The sequence below is a fragment of the Papio anubis genome, chromosome 5 (genome assembly GCF_008728515.1).
Source record: "Papio anubis isolate 15944 chromosome 5, Panubis1.0, whole genome shotgun sequence".
NCBI lineage: Eukaryota > Metazoa > Chordata > Mammalia > Primates > Cercopithecidae > Papio > Papio anubis.
In genome coordinates, this window is record NC_044980.1 from 44,249,468 (window position 1) to 44,274,180 (window position 24,713).

Consider the following 24,713-nt stretch of genomic DNA (forward strand, 5'->3'; position numbering starts at 1 on the left):
TTTTCCCTCAGCTTTCTGAAAGATCAATGAACATGTTTGAGGTTAGTGATACTCTTTTCTTTTTTCTTTTTTCTTTTTTTTTTTTTTTTTTTTTTTTTTTGAGACGGAGTCTCACTCTGTCGCCCAGGCTCGAGTGCAGTGGCGCTATCTCTGCTCACTGCAAGCTCCGCCTCCTGGGTTCAAGCCATTCTCCTGCCTCAGCCTCCGAAGTAGGAGGTTAGTGATATTCTTAACAGTGGCAATGCTAGTCTCCTACAGTGGCCAAGCAAGTAGTGCAGTCTTTAACCTAATTCGAAATTGAAAGCACCGAAATACAATTTAGATCTATAAAATGGGATTTGTTATTTAATTCTTCATGATTAATGATTAACAATTTAGATGCACAGTCACAGCTAATGAAAGAAAGTTTTGATTGGTGCTATTTGCTAGCTCATTTGAGTTGCCTTTTTTAAGATCACTTTTGTTTCCATTGAATCCAAGAACTCTTCATAAAATAGAGAAATATACATATCAAAGGACTTAAGTAAAAGTAGGTTAGAAATAAATAATCTTACAACAACATTTTAAATCCTCTAATGATTTAAAGAAAGGAAGACATATAACACTGAATGCTAAACAGGTCTTTTGACCCTCTCTTGAGAATTTAGATATATATTTTATAGTATATGTATATATATATTACATTTCACGTGTAGGCCAGAGCTGTCTAAAATATCTCTTCATAGTAGGCTAGAGGAATCTATCAGGAGATAGAATAAAATAAGATCTGAGTATAGTCTCAGTTTATGAGAGTATTTCTTTCTGCTTTGACAATCAGCAGGGATCATAAATTTGAAGCAAATCGTGGCTTTTCTGCGTCTGGGTCTGTGTTTAAGACTGAGGAAGACTCTCTCGGAAGAGCAGCTGCTGGTGGAGGGGGTGCTGGAGGGACTCCTCGGTTGGGGGGGATGGCTCCCGACGACATCTGTCGGAAGAGGGTGACGCGCTGCGGTACAGTGCTCCTGCCCCCTGCCTGAAGGCCCGTTCCGGGGACCGCCGTCACAGGTTGAGGGATGGAGGCCAAGGACTCGCCCACAGTGGGATGAGGTCTGGAAATCAGAGTGGACACCTCATGGGGCAGCGAGGGCTGCGAGGCGGAGAGGGGCCTGACTTCCCGGGTCAGGTTGGTGTTGTGAAGCGCCTGCGTGCTCTTGTGCACTTCGTTTTTCGGCGTGGAGCTGCCAGGTGTCTGTGGCTGCGGGGACGGCTGCTGTGGCTGAGTCTGCGGCGGCTGGGACTGCTGTACCTGCTGCTGAGGCTGCTGTTGCATGAGTGACAGCTGGGAGGCGGTGGGGGAGGCATAGTGGAAAGTTCGAGCGGCCAGAGGGCTCTGTACAGGAGGGCTGCAGACCGCGGTGGTGTAGGAGCAGGGTGAAAGGATGGCTGATGGCTGGGGGGTCTGTGTGCTGGGACTGGGGGAATGCAGGTTGCTGTGAGACAGGCTGGTCGCTGTGTACACTGGTGGAGATTGTGTCCTCATGCGGGAGGTCGGGGTCGTAGTTGACGATGTGGAATTCAGGGTTGTCATTTGAGGATAATTGATGGGAGCGATTGCCTGCACCATCTCCCTGTCATGTTTCACAATCTGCTTGAGGATTTCGTTCTCCTGATTGTTGAAAACACCAGTGTTCAGATCCTTCTGGAACTTTTGCAGAAGAATTGAATTTTTCTTTCCTGTCAGCAAAAGAAAGATAGGAACTTAGAAAGCCTACCAATGACTGAAGACAACGCCAAGTAAGAGTGGCTCCTGAAAACAAAAGTATAGCTGTGCTTCGCAGGAGAGGTTTAAAAAGCCAGTCACTCACCTTTACACACCAAATACCAATGTCGCTCCTACCTTTCACACTTCCTGTATTTCTCTGGGAACTCTTACCTTCTACTCAAGTTGAACGGCCTGTAATATGGCGAAGAGCCACTTTACAGAAGACAAGGAGATATCTAATATGAGGGCCACCTTGAAGAATGGGGGAAGAAAGGGTTTTTGGAATAAGATGGGCTTGGAATCAACATTTGATTTTAAAGTTACTTTTTCAAGAAAGGACCATGGAGATATAAGCGAGAACATTTCAACACTTACTGTGTGATAGGCTCTCTACAAAAGACCTTAGGTAGATGATTTTATGTAACCTGCAACCCTGTCAGATAGGTGTGTTCATAATCTCATTTTACCTGAAAGGATATCAGGACATGAGAAGAAAAAGAACAGTGCCCAAGAAAACAAAGAAAACATGGTTGGCAGGTTAACAGGGCTGAGAAAGACCATACACACAAAAAAGTGATAGCACATCCTTGCTATGGAAAATGAACCAACTGCCTCTGTCTCATCTGGGTGCTTGCTAGAAACAGCCTCCTGGGTGTGACCCCACTCGCTGAATCAGATGCTGCATTTTACTAAGATCCTCAGGTGATTCCCAAATGCAAATCTGAGGCGGACTGTATCAGGGCCGCCTTTGCTTTCGACCCAGGGTCCTACACCAGTCCTTCTCAGTCCTAGCTGGATATTTTTCTTATCTCTGGAGCTTTAAAAAATACTAACATCCACTTGTTCCCTACCAATTAAATCTAAATAATCAGACATGGGCTCTGGATTTCAGTAGTTTAAAAGCAAATTTCCCCAGGGAATTCTTTTTTTTTATTTTTATTTTTTTAATTTTTTAATTAAAAATTTATTTATTTATTTATTTATTTATTTTTTATTTTTGAGACGGAGTCTCGCTCTGTTGCCCAGACTGGAGTTGCAGTGGCGGGATCTCGGCTCACTGCAAGCTCCGCCTCCCGGGTTCACACCCTTCTCCTGCCTCAATCTCCTGAGTAGCTGCGACTACAGGCGCCCGCCATCATGCCCCACTAATTTTTTGTATTTTTAATAGAGATGGGCTTTCACCTTGTTAGCCAGGATGGTCTTGATCTCATGACCTTGTGATCCACTCGCCTTGGGCTCCCAAAGTGCTGGGATTACAGGCATGAGCCAACGCGCCCGGCCTCCCCAGGTAATTCTTAAATGCAGCCAAGATTGAGACCGACTTTATGATCTTTCCTCTTCTGAATGGTTGTTGTGAGGACCAAGGGCATAGTGCATTGCAGGCTCCCTCTAATACCTCAACACATTTTAGCTCTTCCTGCCATCATCTTCTGAGTGGTTTGCAATACTAGACAGTCTCTGGCATAATAATGATTACAATCAATAGTAGATTGGTGAAAGAAGGGGAAAGTAGTGACTTTTCTATGGTATCACTGATACACTAATACCCAAGTGAATATGGTAACTGAAAACTGAATCAATTTGCAATACTGCTAAATAAAGTAACACATTAAAAGTAACAAAGTATATTTTTGAAAATAAATATATGTTGTAATTTCATTGACTGTTGGGAATGCAATCATTTTAAATGACTGCCAGAATAAATAGTTACCTCTCCCTACTTACAGACTGTCCTAATTTCCCAAAGAACAAAATCTCCTACATTAGTAATAAACATAAATACTATTTAGCATATTTGCTTAACTAACTGCAGCTTACATCTATATGCAATGGCCACAAAACCGAGAAGCATAATGTTTCTTTCTGATTACGTGATTAGTCAAAATATCTTAATCTAAGTATCTTTAATCTTGGGGAAAATAATGTAACTTTTAATACACTCTTACAATTTTATAAAGATCAAAAATTCAATTTTTTAGTGCTTATTAGAAATTGCATTGCCAGTATTGATTACAAAACATTTCATGTAAATATTGTTATAAAAATTAACTGCAGGCTGGGGTGGCTCATGTCTGTAATCCCAGAACTTTGGGAGGCTGAGACGGATGGATGATGAAGTCAGGAGATCAAGACCATCCTGGCCAACATGGTGAAATCCCGTCTCTACTAAAAATACAAAATATTATCTGGGCGTATTTTATATATATATATATAAAATAGCATATATATATATATGGTAGCAGAAAAGACTTTAAAATATGTTGATGTTTGCGAGCTAAAGCATCTATGTAGGGCATTTCTATTAAGGCTTTTTTTTTCTGCTTGAGTCTGTATTACAAACATTTTACTATGTCTCTGCTGAGACTACTTTAAATGTGCAAATTTTCAATTCCTAATATAAAGATAAAATGTAAAGTTGACCCCAAAATACAAAAAAAGTGTTAAAACTTAGTTTGCAATATAGACTCATATTATCATAGTTTTAGTTCTAGTTCAATGCTATCTAGAATTTTTATCATTGCTTTTTACCTGAAGTTTCAAATTGTTTTGGCTTCAGTCAGGAAATCAGTTTGTTTAGCTAGTAAAAATAGACATTAATAAATAAACCTAGAATACTTAGAAGAGATAGATAGGGACCCAGATCTCTCAAGAAATATGGCTACAGCTAATTGCTATTTCTACACAAATTAACAAGTAAGCTATAAACTGGCATGTTGGACACTTTTTTTTTTCTTTTTTCTGAGACAAGATTTCACTCTCTCTCCCAGACAGGAGTGCAGTGGTACCATCTTGGTTCACGGCAACCTCCACCTCCCAGGCTCAAGCAATTCTCCTGCCTCAGCCTCCTGAGTGGCTGGGATTACAGGTGCACACTACCACACCCGGTTAATTTTTGTATTTTTAGTAGAAACAGGGTTTCCCCATGTTGGCCAGGCTGGTCTCGAACTCCTGACGTCAAATGATCCACCTGCCTTGGCCTCCCAAAGTGATGTCATTATAGGCATGAGTCACCACTCCTGGCCGCATTTGGGACTTATAATTGCAAACCTATATTATGCCATGAGATTAAAACTAAATTTTATATAAAGAAGGTAGAAAACTAGAGTACCTATTCGATCTAGTCGGTCAATGGCAACTGTCTCAAAGGCTCTCCTCATCATTGGATATTCCTCCAGGACCTCGTTGAAATTGTCCACAGAAAGTGAGTAAAGACGACAATATGTATCAGCTCGAACACTGGCAGTACGACGTCCTTTGGTCAGCAGGCAAATCTCTATAAAAACAACAAAGAAGAATGACTTGTTTGATCATTTTCTTTTAAAAGCCATTAAGGCTTCCCACAACTTAAGACACGTCTCATGGTGTGAAAAAACAATTATTAGCAGCATTTTTTATTATATCAGCAAATTCCTTCTGACAATTAAAAGTATCCAACTGACAACACTCAAACTTAAAATAATGTTCCTTTTTAAAAAACAGTTGAGACAGCCGGCTGCGGTGGCTCACACCTGTAATGCTAGCACTTTGGGAGGCCGAGGCAGGTGAATCACAAGGTCAAGAGATCGAGACCATCCTGGCTAATATGGTGAAACCCTGTCTCTACTAAAAATACAAAAATTAGCTGGGCGTGGTGGTGGGCGCCTATAGTCCCAGCTACTAGGGAGGCCGAGGCGGGAGAATCGCTTGAACCCAGGAGGCAGAGGTTGCAGTGAGCTGAGATTGCGCCACTGCACTCCAGCCTGGTGACAGAGACTCCATCTCAAAACAAACAAACAAAAAACAAAACAAAACAAAAAACAAAACGAAACAAAAAATCAGTTGAGACTTTTGGTTTAAATGGAAGGCTGAAACACAGTATACCTTATCCTTCCCACTACAATTCCCTGAAATAAGAAATAAAAAAGAAACAAAAGAGATGCAGAAAATGGAATAAACTGTCCACAAAGGAGTTGAAAAAAGAAAGGGGTGATGATTTAGAAAGAAGATTTTATGAATTCTGGAAGGCAGAAAGCAGACGGTATAGTCTAGACAGAAGCCAAAATAAGTCCAAACATTGGCTTAGAAAGTCCTATGATCAAACAAAGCTAGACCAGAGGTTTAGATATATTATAGGCATGTCTAATGTAGTTTGTATATTCCCAATGAGATCAGTATGAAGAAAATTATATTCCACATGTACAGAGGGACTCTCTATTTAAATGACTTTTAAGGGTAATTCCTTACGGAAATTTAGATTTCCAAAATATGGTAAACAAACATTTGCAAATTTGGATTTCATTATTGGCCAGCTGAAGTTATATAGCTATTGAGATAATTTTCCATTTTGTTTTCCAAAAATTATGATTTGAACTACCGTAGGCTTTGATTATTTTTAATTTGGAAATAATTTAAACATTTAGCTTCAAAATAACAAATTTGAAAAAAGAAATGATAGAAGTACTTCTACAATTTAGTCACCTAACAAAAGGAAATACTGTAAATATAATATTAAATGTCTAAATTCACACTCGAGCTAATTTAAAGAAGTCCTATTTATGTTGACAAACATTGTGAATAAATCATGCTGTAGACACTATGTACTTGATTGATGTTAGAACTGAAAATATGAATCAAACATATCTACTTTTATATGACATTCTGATAGTAAATAGAGGCATTATATTAATACAGAGTTCATTTGAATACAATCTGGTAAGAACAATGTCACATATATGCAAACTCCAAGAATACTAGAGAAGGACATGTGAACCAGTCTGAGAAGATAGAGAGCATTTTAGGAAATGTCACCTAAGCCATCAATTATGCTGTCTGCTGTCATTCATGTCGAGATTGTAATGTTGTAAACCTGCTAAATAATATTGTGGAGTCTGCATGTTTGCATGTTTTTGTGCCTGAATGTGTGTGTGTGTGTGTGTGTGTGTAGGAAAACAAATCTATTTTGGTCAATTTTAAAGCAAATTACCATACCATGAAAATTTACCTGCTACTATAATATAAACAAGGTAATTAAAAGAAGCATTTTGAATACTACTCCAAAATTAAATTCCTAAAGTACTAATGCCATATTATTATAATTTATGATTGCCATATTATGGCAAACAAATCTAAGTGTCAGTTTCAAATCTTGTGTAGAATGTTAAATGAAAGAAGTAAGACATGAGAAGCCACACACTGTGTGATTCCGTTTATGTAAAATATCCAGAAAATACAAATCTGCAGAGACAGATAACAGGTTAGTGGTTGCCTGCGGCAAAAGATGGAAAAGGGAATTAACAGTAAGTGGGCACAGGAATCTTATTTGGGTGATGAAAATATTCTGAAACCTGATTTGTGGCGATGGTTTCATACTTGGTAAATTTACTTAAAGATATTTGAATTGTATGCTTTAATGAATTATATGTGTAAAATATGTCATATTACAGCTATACAAAGTGAAAAGAAAAATTAGTTTTGTTTTTATTTTTTATCCTTATACTTACTAAATTTTTATTTGAATTTATTTTCTCTTTTCTGAACTCTTTCTCTTTACTGTGGAATCATTGTTTTCTCTCTTTTTCTAGGTCTTTCTCTGGTGCGTTGAATGTTTTCTTTCGGTAATCTATTGATGTCCAATCACATTTAAAGACAAGAAACTCTGGTAATGTTGCAGAATTTGTTAATTTAAAGTTTTCCTTTAGGGTAAATAGGTGGGGAGCTTGTCCTCATATTTCTCTAAATACCAGAATGAGGAGGGCTTTACTTTAGGCCACTGACATCTCTCTTAACTGTCCTAGTTCTCCCTCTCATTCAATTGCCTTATAAAAGAACCACTGACATTTCCCTCCGCCATCCTCAGATACATGGTTGGCTACAGACTATTCTGCAACATGGAGGGAGGGATGTCTCATACCTACCATCAGCATAAGTCACCCACTTTCTGTTCTGTCTTCTGTGGTCCTGTTGTTTCTTAACTAAGAGGCTGTTTAGTATTCTTCCAGGACACCTGCTGTCTCCTTGTCTCCTGTTCTTTGTACATATACTCCATGTTCCCTCTGCTTTCCCTTCAAGGTTCATCAGTAACCACCAGCATACATTTAACTGCAGGCTACAAAATACCTGAATAGCATTGGTTTATCCAATACATTAATGTCATTATATTAGAAAACAAAATTTGGGAGTAGGCAAGGCCAGCATTTGTTCAGCACTTCAGTGATGCCAAGGCACTGTGCCCGCAATACTTTGTTTTCTTTGATCTTCTTCTCATGATCACAAGTTGATGGCAACAACTACACACATTCATATACTCACATGACAGCATCCAAAGTAGGGAGACAGCAAAAGACTTTCCTCATATATTTCTTTCTTTTTATTGTGAAGGCAAAAGTTGTGCTACAGTTTCTTAACTTACTTTCTCTAGCATTTTATTATCAGAACTGCATCACGTGGCCAGCCTTAGCTGCAAGAAAGGATTTAAAACTGAATATTTGGTAAATCGGAATAAGGCAACTACTGTCAGTCATTGAATTAGGTAAATACTGGTTTAATCCCTGAAGTAGTATATGATGCCAGCCATACAAGATTTTATTAATAAGAAAGGGCCATGGTTGCTGGCTACAGAACCCATGTTATCTGACACTTCACTCATATCTATTTTCTGTCTTCTAGAAACATGTTCCTCTGTCTCATCTCCTGGTTGCTCCCAAATACAAATTCATGCATCAGGTTACTTTGTGGTTGAGTTTGTATTTTATTCTTTTACTATTATTAATTGGGTCTCTGTAGCAGGAAGAGATAAAGGCATGTCCTGGGAATCATCTTAAATAAGAAATGTATTTGTCTTATGCTTAGAAATTACTTGTATTTATTTTTACAAAGGGCATGTGTTTATATACTATATTTAGTTTTTAAAAACAAGTTTAAAAACTAGAAATAAGAATATAGCTATTCTAAGTATGCGCAGTCATTTTAGAGATATGTTAAAAACAGATTTATTGGAGCATAGATATAAGTTTATTCATATTTTTTCTAAACCATTATTTACAAATTATTTTCTGGCCCCTGTCATCTGATGATCTCATATAATGAATATATAACATATGTATCATATGTTACACAGTATAGGTATGCATTACTAAGTAATCATGGCTTGAATCAGTTAAATATTACCATTGGTAAGAAAATAAATTATTCAAAGAGGATGCTTTTAAAGTACTGTTTAAAGTCTACATGAAGCAATGTGTATGTGTGTTATGAGCTCTTAACCCAAAGGTTTTCTATATTGCCATCTCAGTAAAACTTAGATGTTATTGCTCAGCAAATCTTACCTCTTCATTACGTTTTGCTTAAAAAGATAATGTTCTTATTTTACCTTTTGTAGTTTGTGGGATCAACACTGATATTCTAATTTGGTGTTTCTTGCCAATAAATGAGGTAGAGTGCTATTTGGGGCATTGTCTGCAGCAGTAATGTTTGGTTTCCTGCTGATTCAGGTATACACATACATACACACACACACACACACCCCCACCCACACACACAGAGTTGCTTGGGCTATTTTAGGGATTCTTTTTTTGGTGTAGTATTGACCTGGGGATTTAGAGTCCTGTGTTAGTCTCAGTCAACTTGCTCTTGTTTGTGAGAATTAGACACATATTTATATTCTGTGGACTTTATTTATCAGTGAAATGTAAAACTCAGTTAAGTCTCTAGAGTTTTGTTGTCCTTAACTCTGTAACTAACTTAGACTTCATTCAACATTTTATCTCTAAAGTCTCATTAATCTTTATATCTCCAGTGCCTACATGATAGATAGTAGGTGCTTAAAGTTAGCTGACTTGAATAATTGAATCAAATAGCAACATGCTTGATGAAATAAATGATTTAATCACCTACAAAAATTCCCTTTGTACTTAATGTGACATATTCCCCTATGGAGAAACTAAGGGCTAAATATAGACTTGCACAACAAAGTGCCTTCAAAAGTTATATAAACAGCTTTGTTCATTACCAAGTCAAAACTCATCAGCCATCACCTTGCTGCATGTCCTCAATAATTTCTTAGTGAGAAAAAGAACAACTGAAGGTTATTCATGAGAGGAGAAATAGCCACTGGGAAGTATGAAAAACACTTAAAATAATCTCTTCTTTTAAAGCCTCCATACTCTGTTTCTAGTATGAATAACAGAATTAAGAAATGGCACACCCCTAGCAATGAAAAAAGAGTAAACTTTCTTATCATAGAGGCTTAGATTTCATGAATTGAATGTCCAGATTCAATATGCATAGAGCAGGTGCTTCTCTGTGAAATGATTTTCTCTTGATACAGTATTAAGTTATTTTGAAAATCCACTTATTGAGTAAACACAACCCTTTGTTAGGTGTTACAGAAGTTTTGTGTATTTGCCTTGTCTGTGTGTATGTGTGTCTTTGGTGGGGATGGGTGGTGTTTAAATAAAGGACATATAGAGAAAAAAACAATTTAGTCATCTGTAGCTCATACTATCATAGGTACCTTAGAAATTATGTATGTATTAGTTTATCACTATTTCATTTTATTTTATTCTACTGGATTTCTATTTCCTAAGTAATGGGTTTATCACTCTAGCTGGTTTAAGACATTTTAAAGACAAAAACCGTACAGTTACCTTATAATATCCCTCATAGTGCCTGCTACATTGAGTTTCCAGCCCAGGCAAAATGATTTAAAAATGCTTATGCATACATCAATTACAGCGAATAAAGACAAAACCCACACTAAGTTATCTTCTTAAGTTTTGGATGATATAATATTGGTTCCCCTGCTAGGCATCTTCCCATGGTAATAGAACTTGCCAAATATTTTATGTACCTTCTTCTAGGAACATAATATATCTCTAAGGTTTTGTGCAATGTTTATAATAAAGAAAATTATCTAGAAGATTTGGTCATTTTTTTTCAATGTAGACATGCCTTTACTCATCAGGCAGAAATTAACTTACCCATGTTGATTTCATGAAGCAAAAAAAGTTAAATACAAAATAAAATAAAATTGGACTCCCAAAGAACAAACTGAGTGCAGTTTACAGATGCAAGCTTTTTAAAGATTGTCTTGGCATACTTTCTAGAATCTGTCTGTTCCAGCTTTTCTGCTTTTTTCTTGTTTGTATACTCTCTGAGAGCTCAATTAAGAACTTCCCAGTGGTGTAGTAACTGTTTTAAGAATCTTGGTGCAAATTTACTTGGGTAATAGGTCCCTTCATCTGGATGCATATTTATATATTATAATAAATTGTAAAAGTAATGGGGACTTAGCATATTAATTTTAATTTGGTAGAATTTTCCTGGTTTTCTTTATAGGGCATTTATGAATGGCTAAGTAGTTATTTCTCCTAGTTAAGATGAAAACTATTGGTAATGCATCCTGTCATAGGAACATAGACAACTCTGTTTCCAATTTCAATTTGGCCTAGCACATTATTTGTATACCTTTAATAATCCTTAGGGTATGAGATACATCAACTTCTTAATGCTATTTTTGCTGGCATTAGCTAGCCCTGATTATAAACATGTAAGTCCACCTGACATTACTGTCACCTATGTAAACAGTCATTTGTATAAGGTAGGGCAAATGGCTTCAAATGTTTTGCAACTCAGAAATATTTTCCTGACCTCTAAAACTGAACTTGACATTGCAGTGACACAGAGCTAATCAGGAACTCATGACAGAAATGTCTAAAGTAATGTGCTTAACCTGAGCTTCCAGAATTTATGGGCAAAACTGTACTTAGCTTTTCATAGTAACCTAAACAAAAGCTGCTTCCTTCGTTAGTAACTGATACCATGAAATAAAAGTAATTCTCTGCTGTGCATCAAAATATTAATTTCCTAAAAATTATTTAGATTTCTAATTCACTGTTTTATAATAATGTGCAGGAGAAAATATCACTTTTTTTGCTTTCTTTTTCTCTTTGTAGACTTTCTGTATTTATACTAGTGAACTAGTAAAACACTGCCTCTGTATGGCAGAGGAGATGACAACATCTGGCTTAAATCATTTTGCATATCATGTTTGACTGGTAGAAGTACTCTGGGTATCAAATAGATTTTAATAGAAATCAAAAGAAGTTTAGACTAGGATAGAACATTAAATAGATGCAAATTTTTCAGTATTTGATTGATTTTTTAGTATAGTATTTTAATGCATTTCACATTTTGTACAATCTTCTGAAACAGATATTGAATACAACACATTTCTAAATATAGATATTATAAAGAAGGTATTATTCATGTATAGATATGTTCTAATAACCAGAATACCCAATTTTTCATTTTACTAAAGGTATAACTGGTCATTTCAAGTCACACAGATACATTCCTAATTGCACAATTATTTGTGTCCTCTTCTACTACTCATGCCCTGTTATTTATGGTTATTTAGATCAAATAAAGTTATTGCTTTGTCAAACAAATCTTAGCTCCAAGTTGGAGCAAATCTTCTCTCTTAAAACATAAAAATTAGAGTGATCACCTGGGCCTCTGAATGTTGACCTAGTAGCAACTCCTCAGAAAAGCTATGTGTTAGCAAAGTTATTCGTTGACAAAGCTGTTATGTGGTTAACTACAACAGTGCCTATAAAGAGCCCACCGCAAGCCTGGCACATTGTGGGCACTCGTAAAACATTAGTTTCCTTCCTTTTTCATTTTCTTCTCATAATTTTTCCTTATGATTTTGACAGTACCTGCTAGAAGCAAATAAAAGTAATGCTTCATACATCAAGTAGCTCTCCAAATTTGTGATATACAACTATCATCTTTCACCCTCTTGTAAACAATTTGTTCATAAACTAATCATACAAATTCCTTAGACTGTGTCTTGAGGAAGATGGTTTCACATCCACTAATACTCTTTCTTAATTGTCCCAGGGAGAATTTATCTTTATGCTTCCTCTGTATCTTGATCATCTTGAGTCTTAGTTTCTACAACACATTATTGGACTTACTTGTTTATATTCTTTATACTAAACTATAAGGTCTTTAAAAGGAAGTGCAATGATCGCATTTGCAATGTCATCACTTACCAAACATTCTCATATATTATTTGGTTCAAGAAATATGGAATGTTGGGAGGCAGAGGTGGGCAGATCACTTGAGGTCAGGAGTTTAAGACCAGCCTGGTCAACATGGTAAAACCCTGTCTCTACTAAAAATACAAAAAATTAGTGAGTATGTTGGCAGGCACCTGAAATTCCAGCTACTTGGGAGGCTGAGGCAGCAGAATCATTTGAACCCAGAATACAGAGGTTGCAGTGAGCCAAGATCGCGCCACTGCACTATAGCCTGGGTGATGGAGTGACTCTGTCTCAGAAAAAAAAAAAAAAAAAGGAATAAGTGAATCAATCAATAACTGAAAATGGCTTATATCAGATTAAAAATATTCTTCATAAAACAAGGTGCTCACATTTGAACACAATATTCCAAATAGGCAAATCTTTTTGTAAAGCTTTGGCTCCAATTGACAGAAGTTATAATATGAGGCTGTCATCTGGTTCCTACTGATCATAAACATGTTTGTAACATGATTGTTTGATTTTGTTGTATATGTGAATTTTTGAAATTAAGGTTTATACTCTCCACTCCTTAACTTCTCTCCCTTTCCTCTTCTTTATCTGTCTTTCATTTCCATTGTAACTCCTTCAGCTTGCATAAAATCAGCTTTACATAAGACTGTTTGTAAACTTATATCGAATATATATTTGTACTACTTGTCTTTGGCAAGTTAAAATACCTAATGGATATTGCTGATATTACAGATATGTTACATGGGTAGGAAGCAATCCTGGGTAGCCCCATGTAAGCCCATGTGACATAAACAGATTAAAGGGGTTCTGTTTTGTGATTGTAACAAAAATAACAAAAATATCGAAGCTAAGAAGGGTAAAACCACAATTTTTCTGCTTCTCTCTGTCTTTAAAAATTCACCAGACCATTCCAAATTGTTCCTTTCGATCTTTAAATCTAGCAACACTCAACTCGTCAAAAGTTAATCAAACACCTTGAATTATAAATGCCTTTAAAATGCAGCCAGCTTTTAAAAATTCATCAAATGATTTTTGGCTCTTAGGTACCCTCCAATGTGTTTTTGAAGTAATATCCTGACAGCCCTGTTTTTCTATGTGGCTTAATATGCTTCTACAAAATGAAAAAAACACATGGCAGAAATAATAGTCTCCACAGGAAATATATTAACAAGATATTTATGAGGCAAGTCGACTGCAGCCTAAAAGGTTATTTGTCTCCAAAATATTTCCCTTGATGCTTTCTCTTTCTCTCTCTCTTTTTCTCTCTCTCTCTCTCTCTCTCTCACACACACACACACCACATGCACACATGATAAAATAAACATTTAAACACTCATTTCCTCTATTTGTTTAATGCAAAAATTAATTCAGTTCATTCGGAATGGATTCATTAGTGCCGTGTTTGTCACACTTTAATATGTATAAGAATCACCTGGGTTGTCTTACTGCAAAACAGGTTAGGATTTAGTAAGTCTGGAGTGGGATGAAAGAATCTGCAATTCTAACAAGGGATAGGTATTACTACTGATAAGCTTCTTTTGGGTAATGAGTTCATATAGCTTTCAGATTTATAATTAAAAAAGGGTTCCTCATTTAGAAGAAGTTGGAAAAGGTAAACAAAAGGAATGGAAATTAAAGATAACATGAATTCAAGTTAACCACCATTTTCCCTGTAACCTGCACCTTTGGCAACTGTGGAGAATACAAAATAAGTATATGACATTGACCCTGACTGAAAGTGTTGAGAATATGAATTCAAGCATAATACACAAAAAGATGTGAGCATTAATTCCAAGGCTAAATAACCTACTAGTGACTTTATGTAAATTCAAATAATATATCATTCATCGTAGAGTAATTCTGTACATCATTGGTGACATGAAGGGTCTTGGTTAGACTTCAAAAAAGTGTAGAAACTACACAGACAATGGGGATGAAGAGGACAAGAGAAAAGGAACAGGAGGGGAGAGAAGACATTAGAATGAAACAGTATCATGACATAGGTTCAGAGAAGGGTTTGGAAGGTAATTTTTATGAAATTTTAGGAAGAGCAGCTTGACAGGATCATAAGTATTTGGTTAGGCATAGAGAATATTTTTCCATGGATAAGAAAGTTAATCTTGATCTACACTATTATTGCAGGGCTCTTCAGGAAAAAAACTTTGTGTGCAAAACATTATTTTAAGAAATTAACTTACATGGAATAGAGTGGAGAGTCCTAGCTCCTACATATCTTGCTATTAATGGGAAAGACACTTAGCCTCTTTTTCTCCAACAGGCAAGTTTGTTCTCTCAAATCTTTTGCTTTATGATGCAGGCATATTTATCTACAATCAGTTTGCCAAATGAACTGGAAGGGAAGTTTTTAGTAAAGAATTGTGAAGAAGTTTTGATAATAATTTTGGGGAATTGATTGATCTAAAGCTGCAGCACTGAGAACAGAAGGGGTCTCTCTAAATAATCAGTGTAAAATGAAACTTCAACAGAGCTTGAAAGGGGATGAGGCATCCACAATTTTAAACCTAAACATAAAACAAAACAAAACAAAAAACAAACAAAAACAAAAACAAATAAACAAACAAACAAAAAACAACGCTAGGCTGTGTCTGTCCTGGGAGTGAACATAAGATAAAAAGTTGTTTTGGGAACAAATAAAGCAAAACTTTTGCATAAAAAAATCTAATTTCATGAAACTCTTTCTCACATTAATCCAGTTATTCCTTTATTAAAAAATGAAAGCAGTATTTGTGTGTGTGTGTTTTGTACAAATTGGTAAGCTTTTCTCATGTGACTTTAAAAATCTCTGACAACTGGTTCAACCAGGATTGATGCTTACTCCAAAGATGGTCATCTATAACTCAGGTAGCAGCCCATATGATAATCTGGCTGGAGAACTCTTTCGATGGGGATGCTTCAATCAGATTGTGACTAATAGACTTAATCATATCCATTGTTGAGGAGATTTAAAGTAAAGAATGAATAAGCTAGAAGAGTCAGAGTGCATGAGTTATGAGAATGATAAATCCCCAAAGTGGTGTTGGGCCACTGGCATCACTGTGGTTTCCTGATGGACAATCTCACTTGCCATAAAGTCTGTCTCTAATACTCCTGAGATGATTTCCCCTGCTTCTTTCCTTCCTGTGCTCCCTTACAATGCACTCTATCATCAGTTAATCTGATCTTTACTTGTGTCATCCCCCTGAGTGCCTGACTCATACACATCTCTTACTGTGCTCCCTTACAATGCACTCTATCATCAGTTAATCTGATCATTACTTGTGTCAACCCCCCGAGTGCCTGACTCATACACATCTCTACTTGTGACCTCTTTCAGGTCTTGAAGTTCATACCAGTCCATTTTGTTAAGAGCCTCTACCTTTTCTTTTATTTCCTTCACTTGATAGATTACGATGAGTTCTTCAAATTCAGTATATGAGTAGCCAGAGAGGTCTTGACGTAAGTAGAAAACTAATATTCTACCTATAGAGTTTTCATTTTCTACTTTTCAGTAATTTGAAGTATTCATAGAGGACAAATGGGAATCCATCTTTGTGCAAGATAACAGAAAAAATTTATTAGGCAAATAAAGCAATCCTATTACCACTGCCCAATCAAGAAAACATTCACACTTACAAATCAATCCTAACAGAGGTAAATATCTGTTGATTTTTTCCCACTCCAAAAAACGTAATTCTATATGACTACTAATGAGCAAATTCAAGGTAATAATTACAATCATAAAAATGCCACTGAGGTTTTGAATTTAAAAATTTTGTGTATAAGCTTAAGTATAGGTTGGTAAGAAATACTAATCCACATGAGTAGTTACTTTAGTTAGTAGTATGTCTTAATTGATGGAGGTAGAATGCATATACATTAAAGTGATGATAATGATAAGAAAAATATATTTTATAGAATGTTTTTTCTCATACATCTTACTCAGAATGAGTTAAATTTGGAAAAGAGGCTTGTTTTGAACAGAGGGGTTAGATCTGGAGTCCTATAGCCAAATCCAAACATTGGCTTATTGAACTGCTTTTTTTTAAATTAAGAAATGGACTTATGTTTTTAAAGGTTTGTTAAAATAAAAGTAAAAATGAAAGATGGGTATACAATCATATATGGCTTACAAAGCCTAAATATTAACTATCTGAACTTCTGAACTTTTACAGAAAAACATTTGCATACTCCTTGGTTACATACATTTTTTTCCTTACAAATAGGCAAATAAAATCTAGAAAGAATAGAAATCAGCAGACTAAAGACATATAAGCCACTATTTAGCTTGTGATTTTAAGCAAAGTGAAGTGAGGAATTAGGTCAAACAGTCCGACTGTTTATCCAAACCACATATTATCTTTTATATTTGAAAAATAAATTTTCTCTGACTCATTTGGTCAATATGATAAAAAGGACACCAGGAAATCCACCCAGTGAGGGGTCTGGCTTTCATTCAGGAGAAAAGACACCCACTCATTGTTTCAAAGCTTAACTGAAGTGTGATACATCCTATTGAAACCATGTTCAAAGAAGCCTCACATAACCAGAAATTCAAAAAGTCAGTATTTTATTTCCATATTTGAGAAGGGTAAGGATGATAAATGACTTTCCACAAAGATAAAAGCTACAAAAAGGCATATTTTTCCTATATTTTTGTTAATGATTTTATTGCAGAAAATTGTAAACACATAAAATAACAATATACTATATTACTAGAATACTAGTACAGTATGTCTAATGAATTAGTAAAATAGTGTAACATAATACCGTAATAAACTCTCATATGTTCATTGCACAGATTAAACAATCATCAACTGATAGCTTGTTTCACTGGTACCTCATACATTTCCACCTAATTATTTTGAGAAAAATTGCAGACATTATTTCAAAGATAAAATTTCAGTATGCATCACTAAAATATATTCTTAAAATAATATATCACTATAACACCCCTAAAATTAATAGTAATTTCTTAACATTGTCAAATATTTAGCTGGTGTTAACATTTTTAAGCAGGCATACATTTTGTAAAGAAGTTATCTGCAGGTCGTGTCTCAACTCCCTCACTTTCCTGAGGAGTCTAAACAAAAATGTCCTCTAGAACCTATAACACTTAAAATAATTAAAACTAAGCTTTGAAACATGAAATATATGCAATTTATTATAATACTGTATCAGGACAAGAAAATTCTACTCATGTATTTCAAGAAGGAATACTAGCCAATTTTTAAAGCATCAACTAAAAACAAAAAATAATTTTGCTGTTGTTGAGCACTAGCAAAATATAACTAAAATATTCTAGTCCCAGAATATTGATTTATCAAGCTGTATCTTTACTTACTATTTTGCATCATCATCACTATCATTAGCAAAATCCTAAACAGAAAGATGAAAGACAACTGGAATTTCGGAGATCAAGTGAGAATGAAGGAAGACTTGAAAGAATCTCAGAGGAAAAACAAAATAAATGCCAAGAGAAATGATCTGAATGCTATTTGACTATTATTAATTTCTCCACTTGTGTTCCAATAAATAAAACTGAATGAGACTTTCTAGACTAGGGCTTCTCAACCTCAGCCCTACTGACATTTTGGGCCAGATAATTTTTTGGTGTCTGGAGTTGTCCCGTGCATTGTAAAATGTTTAGCTTCATCTCCCTGGCCTCAATCTACTCTAAGCCAATAGCAAACTCCTCACACTGAAAGTACCACAATAAGGACTGACAGGAGTGCTCATGAGGACATATTTTTGGCCTCCTATCTTCATAAACCCTGCTCTAATAATCTAAGGTGCCAAACATGCTAGTGCTTTGTGTCTTTGTACAATTTTGGATCATCTTTACAACAGAAGTTTAAAATTATGTTTTAGATATCAAAGCATCTATAAATAAACTCTTTGGGACATTTGCTTTAATTATGCAGTTTTTTTTTGGATAATCTTCTTGGAACATTGTAAAACAAATGCTAATCACTTTGTTCATGAGAGATAGCTATTTAAACACATTTAAAATACTATTCAAAAATTCCATCTATTTTACTTTTCCATTCAAGTGTCAGGTAACTCCAGTTGGTTTACTAGTTTAATTAACCAGGATAAAATAGATTTCTGCTAAAGAATCTGTGGCATTTAGATTCAGATGCAAAAAAAAAAAAAAAAAGGAAAAATAAAATTTAAATTATTGTTAATAAATAGTATCATGTGCAAATTGTTTATGACAGAGAAAGTTTGATTCAGTTGGAGATTTTTGTTAGTATGTTGATATGGTTTGGCTCTGTGTCCCCAACCAAATCTCATGTGGAAATGTAATCCTCAGTGTTGAAGGAGGGGACTGGTGGGAGCATGGGGGCAGATTTCCCCCTTGCTGTTGTGGTAATGAGTGAGTACTCAAGACTTCTGCTTGTGTGTGTTACTTCCCCCTTCTCTCTCTTTCTCCTGCTCCACCATGTATAGTATGTGCCTATTTCCTCTTCGCCTTTCACCATGTTATAAGTTTTCTGAGGCCTCCCCAGCCATGCTTCCTGTATAGCCATCAGAACTTTGAATCAATTAAATTTCTTTTCCTCATAAATTACCCAGTCTCAGGAAGTTTCTTATAGGAAGGCAAGAACAGACTAATACATATGTGTAGGCAAAAAAGTATTTGAGAGCATACAGACAAAAAATATACAAGAGCTCTTCTTTTTTTTTTTTTTTTTTTTTTTTTTTTTTTTTTTTTTTTGGAGACGGAGTCTCACTCTGTCGCCAGGCTGGAGTGCAGTGGCATGATCTCGTCTCACTGTAACCTCTGCCTCCTGGGTTCAAACAATTCTCCTGTCTCAGCCTCCTGAGCAGCTGGGACTACACGTGCGTGCCACCATGCCCGGCTACTTTTTTTTTTTTTTGTATTTTAGTAGAGACGGGGTTTCACCATGTTTGTCAGGATGGTCTTGATCTCCTGCCCTCATGATCTGCCTGCCTCAGCCTCCCAAAGTGTTGGGATTACAGGCATGAGCCACTGAGCCCTGCCAAGAGCTCTTCTTTTTGGCTAGCTATAGTATATGTTTAGGGGAATGTTAAAAGATTCACATACAAAGATATTCTTTCATATTGAGCTATATGTTTAAATTTTATTGACTTTTACACTGGTATAAAAGCACATAGATTATTTAGTTTGGTAGAGAAAACTGAAAAAATATGTCCAGTACTGTCACATAGGACTATCATATGTCATTAAAAAATTCTACAATATATTTTTCACCATATAATGATATGTATATAAATTTAACGGAAATTCCTTCAATATTTCTTTAGAACATCACTTAGTAAAGCATTGAAAGTTACTTTGTAGTTACATTGACAACATTGTTTTATTTGTGCTCCATGTGTAAAAGAAATGGGCTTTAAAAATTGTTTTCCCGATATCAATGTAAAACATGTTGTTGTTATTGGCTTTCTTATATGTTATCTTGAGTAGAGTGTTGCCACACAATATCTTGAAAATACATTGAGAAGTATTAATTCAAATTATGTGTAGTGAGTGGATTTAGTGTAAAGAAAGTTTGGGTCATAAAAACAATCATTCTTTAACTTACTGTCTAGCTAGATATAGTACATTAGTTTTCCTAGCCAAGGTAAAGACAATTCTTCCCCAAACTTGAGTTAGTTTCTCCTGACAATTCACATTTGGATGATACTGTCAGTGGAATAAATTTCAAATTCCTTAATCTGGCTTTCAAAACCTCCCATAACCTGGTCCGATTTCATGTTTCCAACTGGTACCGTCTCTAATTACAATCTCAAATGCTCCATTTCAATTCAGCAAGCATCTACTTAGTTCTAGCTACTTGCTTCATTCTGTGTTATGGGAAACATAACTCACAGGTCTCACTAGTAATTCTTTCAATCAGCTCCAGTAAAGCTCTTGGTCATTCTTTTCTTCAGTGTGTAGTGTGGATTTCTCTTTACAGAAACCCTATTCTTAAGGTCCTCTACATACTCAAATATCATCATTTACTGATCTAAATCAAATATTAGTTGAGTTGACACATTTGTCTATTTTTTAATCACTTCACTTAACCTGTAATCTTTTAAATCATCAATAATAAAAATAAAATTAAGCTTTGTAAAGGTAATTACAAACTTGTACTGCATCCTCCATATCTGAACTGGACCTAAGAAAATTCCCACTTTCCCCAAATGAATGTTAATTTATGATGAACATTGCCATGGATGAAGATGAAAATATACTTTTGATAGCATATTCAGAGATTATTAAAGAGAATAGTATAAAATGAAAAGCATTTTCTATCTTTAATCTATATTATACTTTGGAAACAAACCTATGAAATACTATTCTTGATATACGAATGGGCAAAGATTTCATGACAAAGATGCCAAAAGCAATTACAACAAAAACAAAAATTGACAAATGGGATCTAATTAAACTTAGGAGCTTCTGCACAGCAAAATAAACTATCAACAGAGTAAAAAGACAAACTACAGAACGGGAGAAAATTTTTGCAAACTGTATATCTGACAAAGGTCTAATATCCAGCACCTATAAGGAACTTAAACAAATTTACAAGAGAAAAACAAACAACACCATTAAAAAGTGGGCAAAGGACAAGAACAGACACTTCTCCAAAGAAGACATACATGTGGCCAACAATCATATGAAAAAAGCTCAATATCATTGATCATTAGAGAAATACAAATCAAAACCATAATGAGATACCATCTCACACCAGTCAGAATGGCTATCATTAAAAAGTAAAAAAATAACTGATGCAGGTGAGGTTGCGGAGAAAAGGAAACACTTATACACACTGTTGGTCGGAGTGTAAATTAGTTCAACCATTGTGGAAAGCAGTACAGTCATTCCTCAATGAGCTAAAAACAGAACTACCATTGGGTCCAGCTATCCCATTACTGTGTATACACCCAGAGGAATATAAATCATTCTACTATAAAGACACATGCATGCGTATGTTGTTTGCAGCACTATTCACAATAGTAAAAATGTGGAATCAACTTAAATTCCTATCAATGACAGATTGGATAAAGAAAACGTGGTACACAGACATCATAGAATACTATGCAGCCATATAAATGAATGAGACCATGTCTTTTGTGGGAACATGGATGGAGCTGGGGGCTATTATCCTGAGCAAACTAATGCAGGAACAGAAAACCAAATACGGCATGTTATCACTTATAAATGGAAGCTAAATGATGAGAACACATGAACACAAAGAAGGGAACAGATACTGGGGTCTACTTAAGGATGGAGGGTAGGGGAGAGGAGCAGAAAGGATAACAATTGGGTATTAAGCTTGGTACCTGGGTGATGAAATAATATGCACAACCAACTCCCATGACATGAATTTACCTATGTAACAAACCTGCACAGGTACCCCTGAAAGAAAATAAAAGTTTAAAAAAATGGCACTCATTGAAAATGGAGAATATTTTAATACCCTGTAACCCCTTTCTTTCCTAAAAAACATTTTTGAAATATCTTAGAGGTAAATGATTGCATTTATATAAACTGCAGTAAAGATGAAAATTAAGAGGAAATAAAACAAAAATATATTTAGTTAATAGCTAAACAGGAGCAAAGTGATCCAATGCATAACTCCAAGGAGACTTAGCATCTGTGCACTGAAACGCTTGTTTTAACAAGTCCAACTGTGTTTTCTAACTATGTCAATCCTCTTTCCCTTGGCTACTGCAGAATCCAGTTTATAGAATATATCAAACTGTAGCCTTCTTGCTGAGAGGAGCTGAATACTGCTTTAATTTCCCAGCCGGGAGCTGGTATTTCATTATGAACCAGGCATAATAAATTGTTGTGTAAATGTTAAGACCACAACGTAGACCATATGGCAGTTTCTTTTTACAGAAGAGGAGAGACCTTCAAATCAAACTGTTAAGTCTGAGAACCATTTGAAGTCACAGTCATTAATGTGGAGATATGGACAAGAGATTTATTTCCCTTTTCTATATGTTTCTTCCTCCTTCCTACACATCATAAGAGAGATGGGTCTATTTAAAGTGGAAAAAAAATGTAGGTCAATACTAAGTCTATTAAACTCTAAGTGGAACTTCCTCAAGTTTCTATTTCATAATGGTGGGGGAAATGCTACTTTAAAATCACTTTTCTAAGTCCATATTAGGGTGATGCTTCACTTTGGAATGAGCTGGAGAGATTCCAGATCATCAGAAATGAGTTTCCTGAGGTGAAGGAGTAGAAGTAGCTCCATACAATTTCTTTCTTTAAAACAGGTCACACTTTCCTTCAATTTGGCATCTCCATCTCAACTTTTCCTTGACACAATACTGTTCAATTTTTACAACTCAGCTCAGAAGTGAGGTGGGTACTCTTAGGGCCTTGAACATTTTGTTTAGGCACAAGTGGGCCAATGCACATAGTTAATGCAAAGAATTGAACAATAAATCCAAAATATCTTTCTAAAATGTTATCCTCTGGGCTGGAAATACAATTTCACATCTTCTGCTGCCATTTCTTTTCTCATTTTCACTCTTTTTATATCATTATAGACTTCTCACTTGGAAGCTGGTAGGAATTAGGTTTATTCTTAGGTATTTCTGGGGTCCTATAGACTTAGACACTTTCAAAGCAATACATCTCATTTGGAAGGGTATTTTGCTTAAACATTTTTTACTATTTTCAGCCCTGAGTTATTAAAGGTATTTATATTTTGACATCTTACTCATTTTCATGGTCCCTGAGAAAAATTTCAAGATTGTTATCTGAAAAATGTAGCCAAGATCAATCACCACCAGTTTCTGTCCTCTTCATGATTTGAATGAAAAAAAGTCTTGACTTAAAGATGCTCTTAATTGACTAATGCTGGCAGGAATGTTGAATTTTGTTTTATTTTCTAAAACCATCCATATCCTCCAGCAGAAATGGAGGAAGTAGAGGTCTACATTTATAGAAAAACATGGTAACTGTGACACATGAATGATTCAGAAATGATTTAGGATTTGTTCTGCAGCACCTTATGATTATCTAATAAACAAATCATCAGATGTTTGCCATCCGTTCCTCATCTTCTCTGATAAACCTTCTTTAGAGTTTGGGGAGATACACAAAAGGAAAATTTAAGTTTTTAAAGAACTTCATAGTTAAGGAACTAAAAAAACCTATGGTTCTAAGATTCTCAGAAACTGGAAATTAATTTTTATTTAGATAATTCTCCTTCTCATTATATAGGAAAAAGGGGACAGATATAGGAGACAAGATATGGCAGTATTATTTTGTGTCTTCTCTCAGTGGCAAATTAATAATGATCATAATGTTATCTTTACCTACTTACATGGTTTAAAAAATATATACCTTATTAGAAATTATAAGTGCAAACATTATATCCCTTCTGTTCTCCAGGTTATAATAGTACATGCACAATGTGAATATTACTATGTAAAAATGATTTCAGTATTTAAGAAGTATTAGACAAAAAATTTCTAGTTTCTTGAGGCAGGAAGCATTGATGATTGCTCTGTAGTAACAAATATCCTATAAACTTCAAGAAAATAAGAACTTTTAACATATTTTGAATCTTTACAATAAGAGGATAAATATGTACTGAATTAATACACTGCATTGTAAAATGAATGCAATTAAGATTTTAAAGGCTACTTCTAATGAAGTGTCTGATGTGTTTTAGTCTTCATCTTTCTCACTCATGTCCAATATGACTGTATTATTGTGAGTGACTATCAACTGACTTGTTAGTACTGAAAATATTAGACACATCTTTTGAGACTCTATTCATTTCTTTGGGGTACAATCACATACCCAAGCAAAGGGAACTACTTGTTGCATACCATTAACACATTAAGATGTTGTTGATGTGTTTCTCTTGTAACATATGGTATGAGGTACAAAGACATTTTTAAAATTATTTCTGACATTTTAAATTTGCAAAGGA

The 24,713-nt window shown here is 35.3% G+C and overlaps 1 protein-coding gene across 1 annotated transcript in view; it reads right to left on the minus strand.

Moving 5' to 3' along the window:
• Positions 1 to 558: 558 nt before the first annotated feature.
• Positions 559 to 24,713, minus strand: part of HCN1 (hyperpolarization activated cyclic nucleotide gated potassium channel 1) — a 423,498-nt gene continuing 399,343 nt past the window's right edge. The window contains exons 7-8 of the mRNA XM_003899650.5: positions 4,851 to 5,015; positions 559 to 1,713 (exon numbers count right to left, since the gene is read on the minus strand). Of these exons, the coding sequence (XP_003899699.3) occupies positions 824 to 1,713; positions 4,851 to 5,015 (1,055 nt within the window). The 3' untranslated portion in view covers positions 559 to 823. The remainder of the gene's footprint in view (positions 1,714 to 4,850; positions 5,016 to 24,713) is intronic.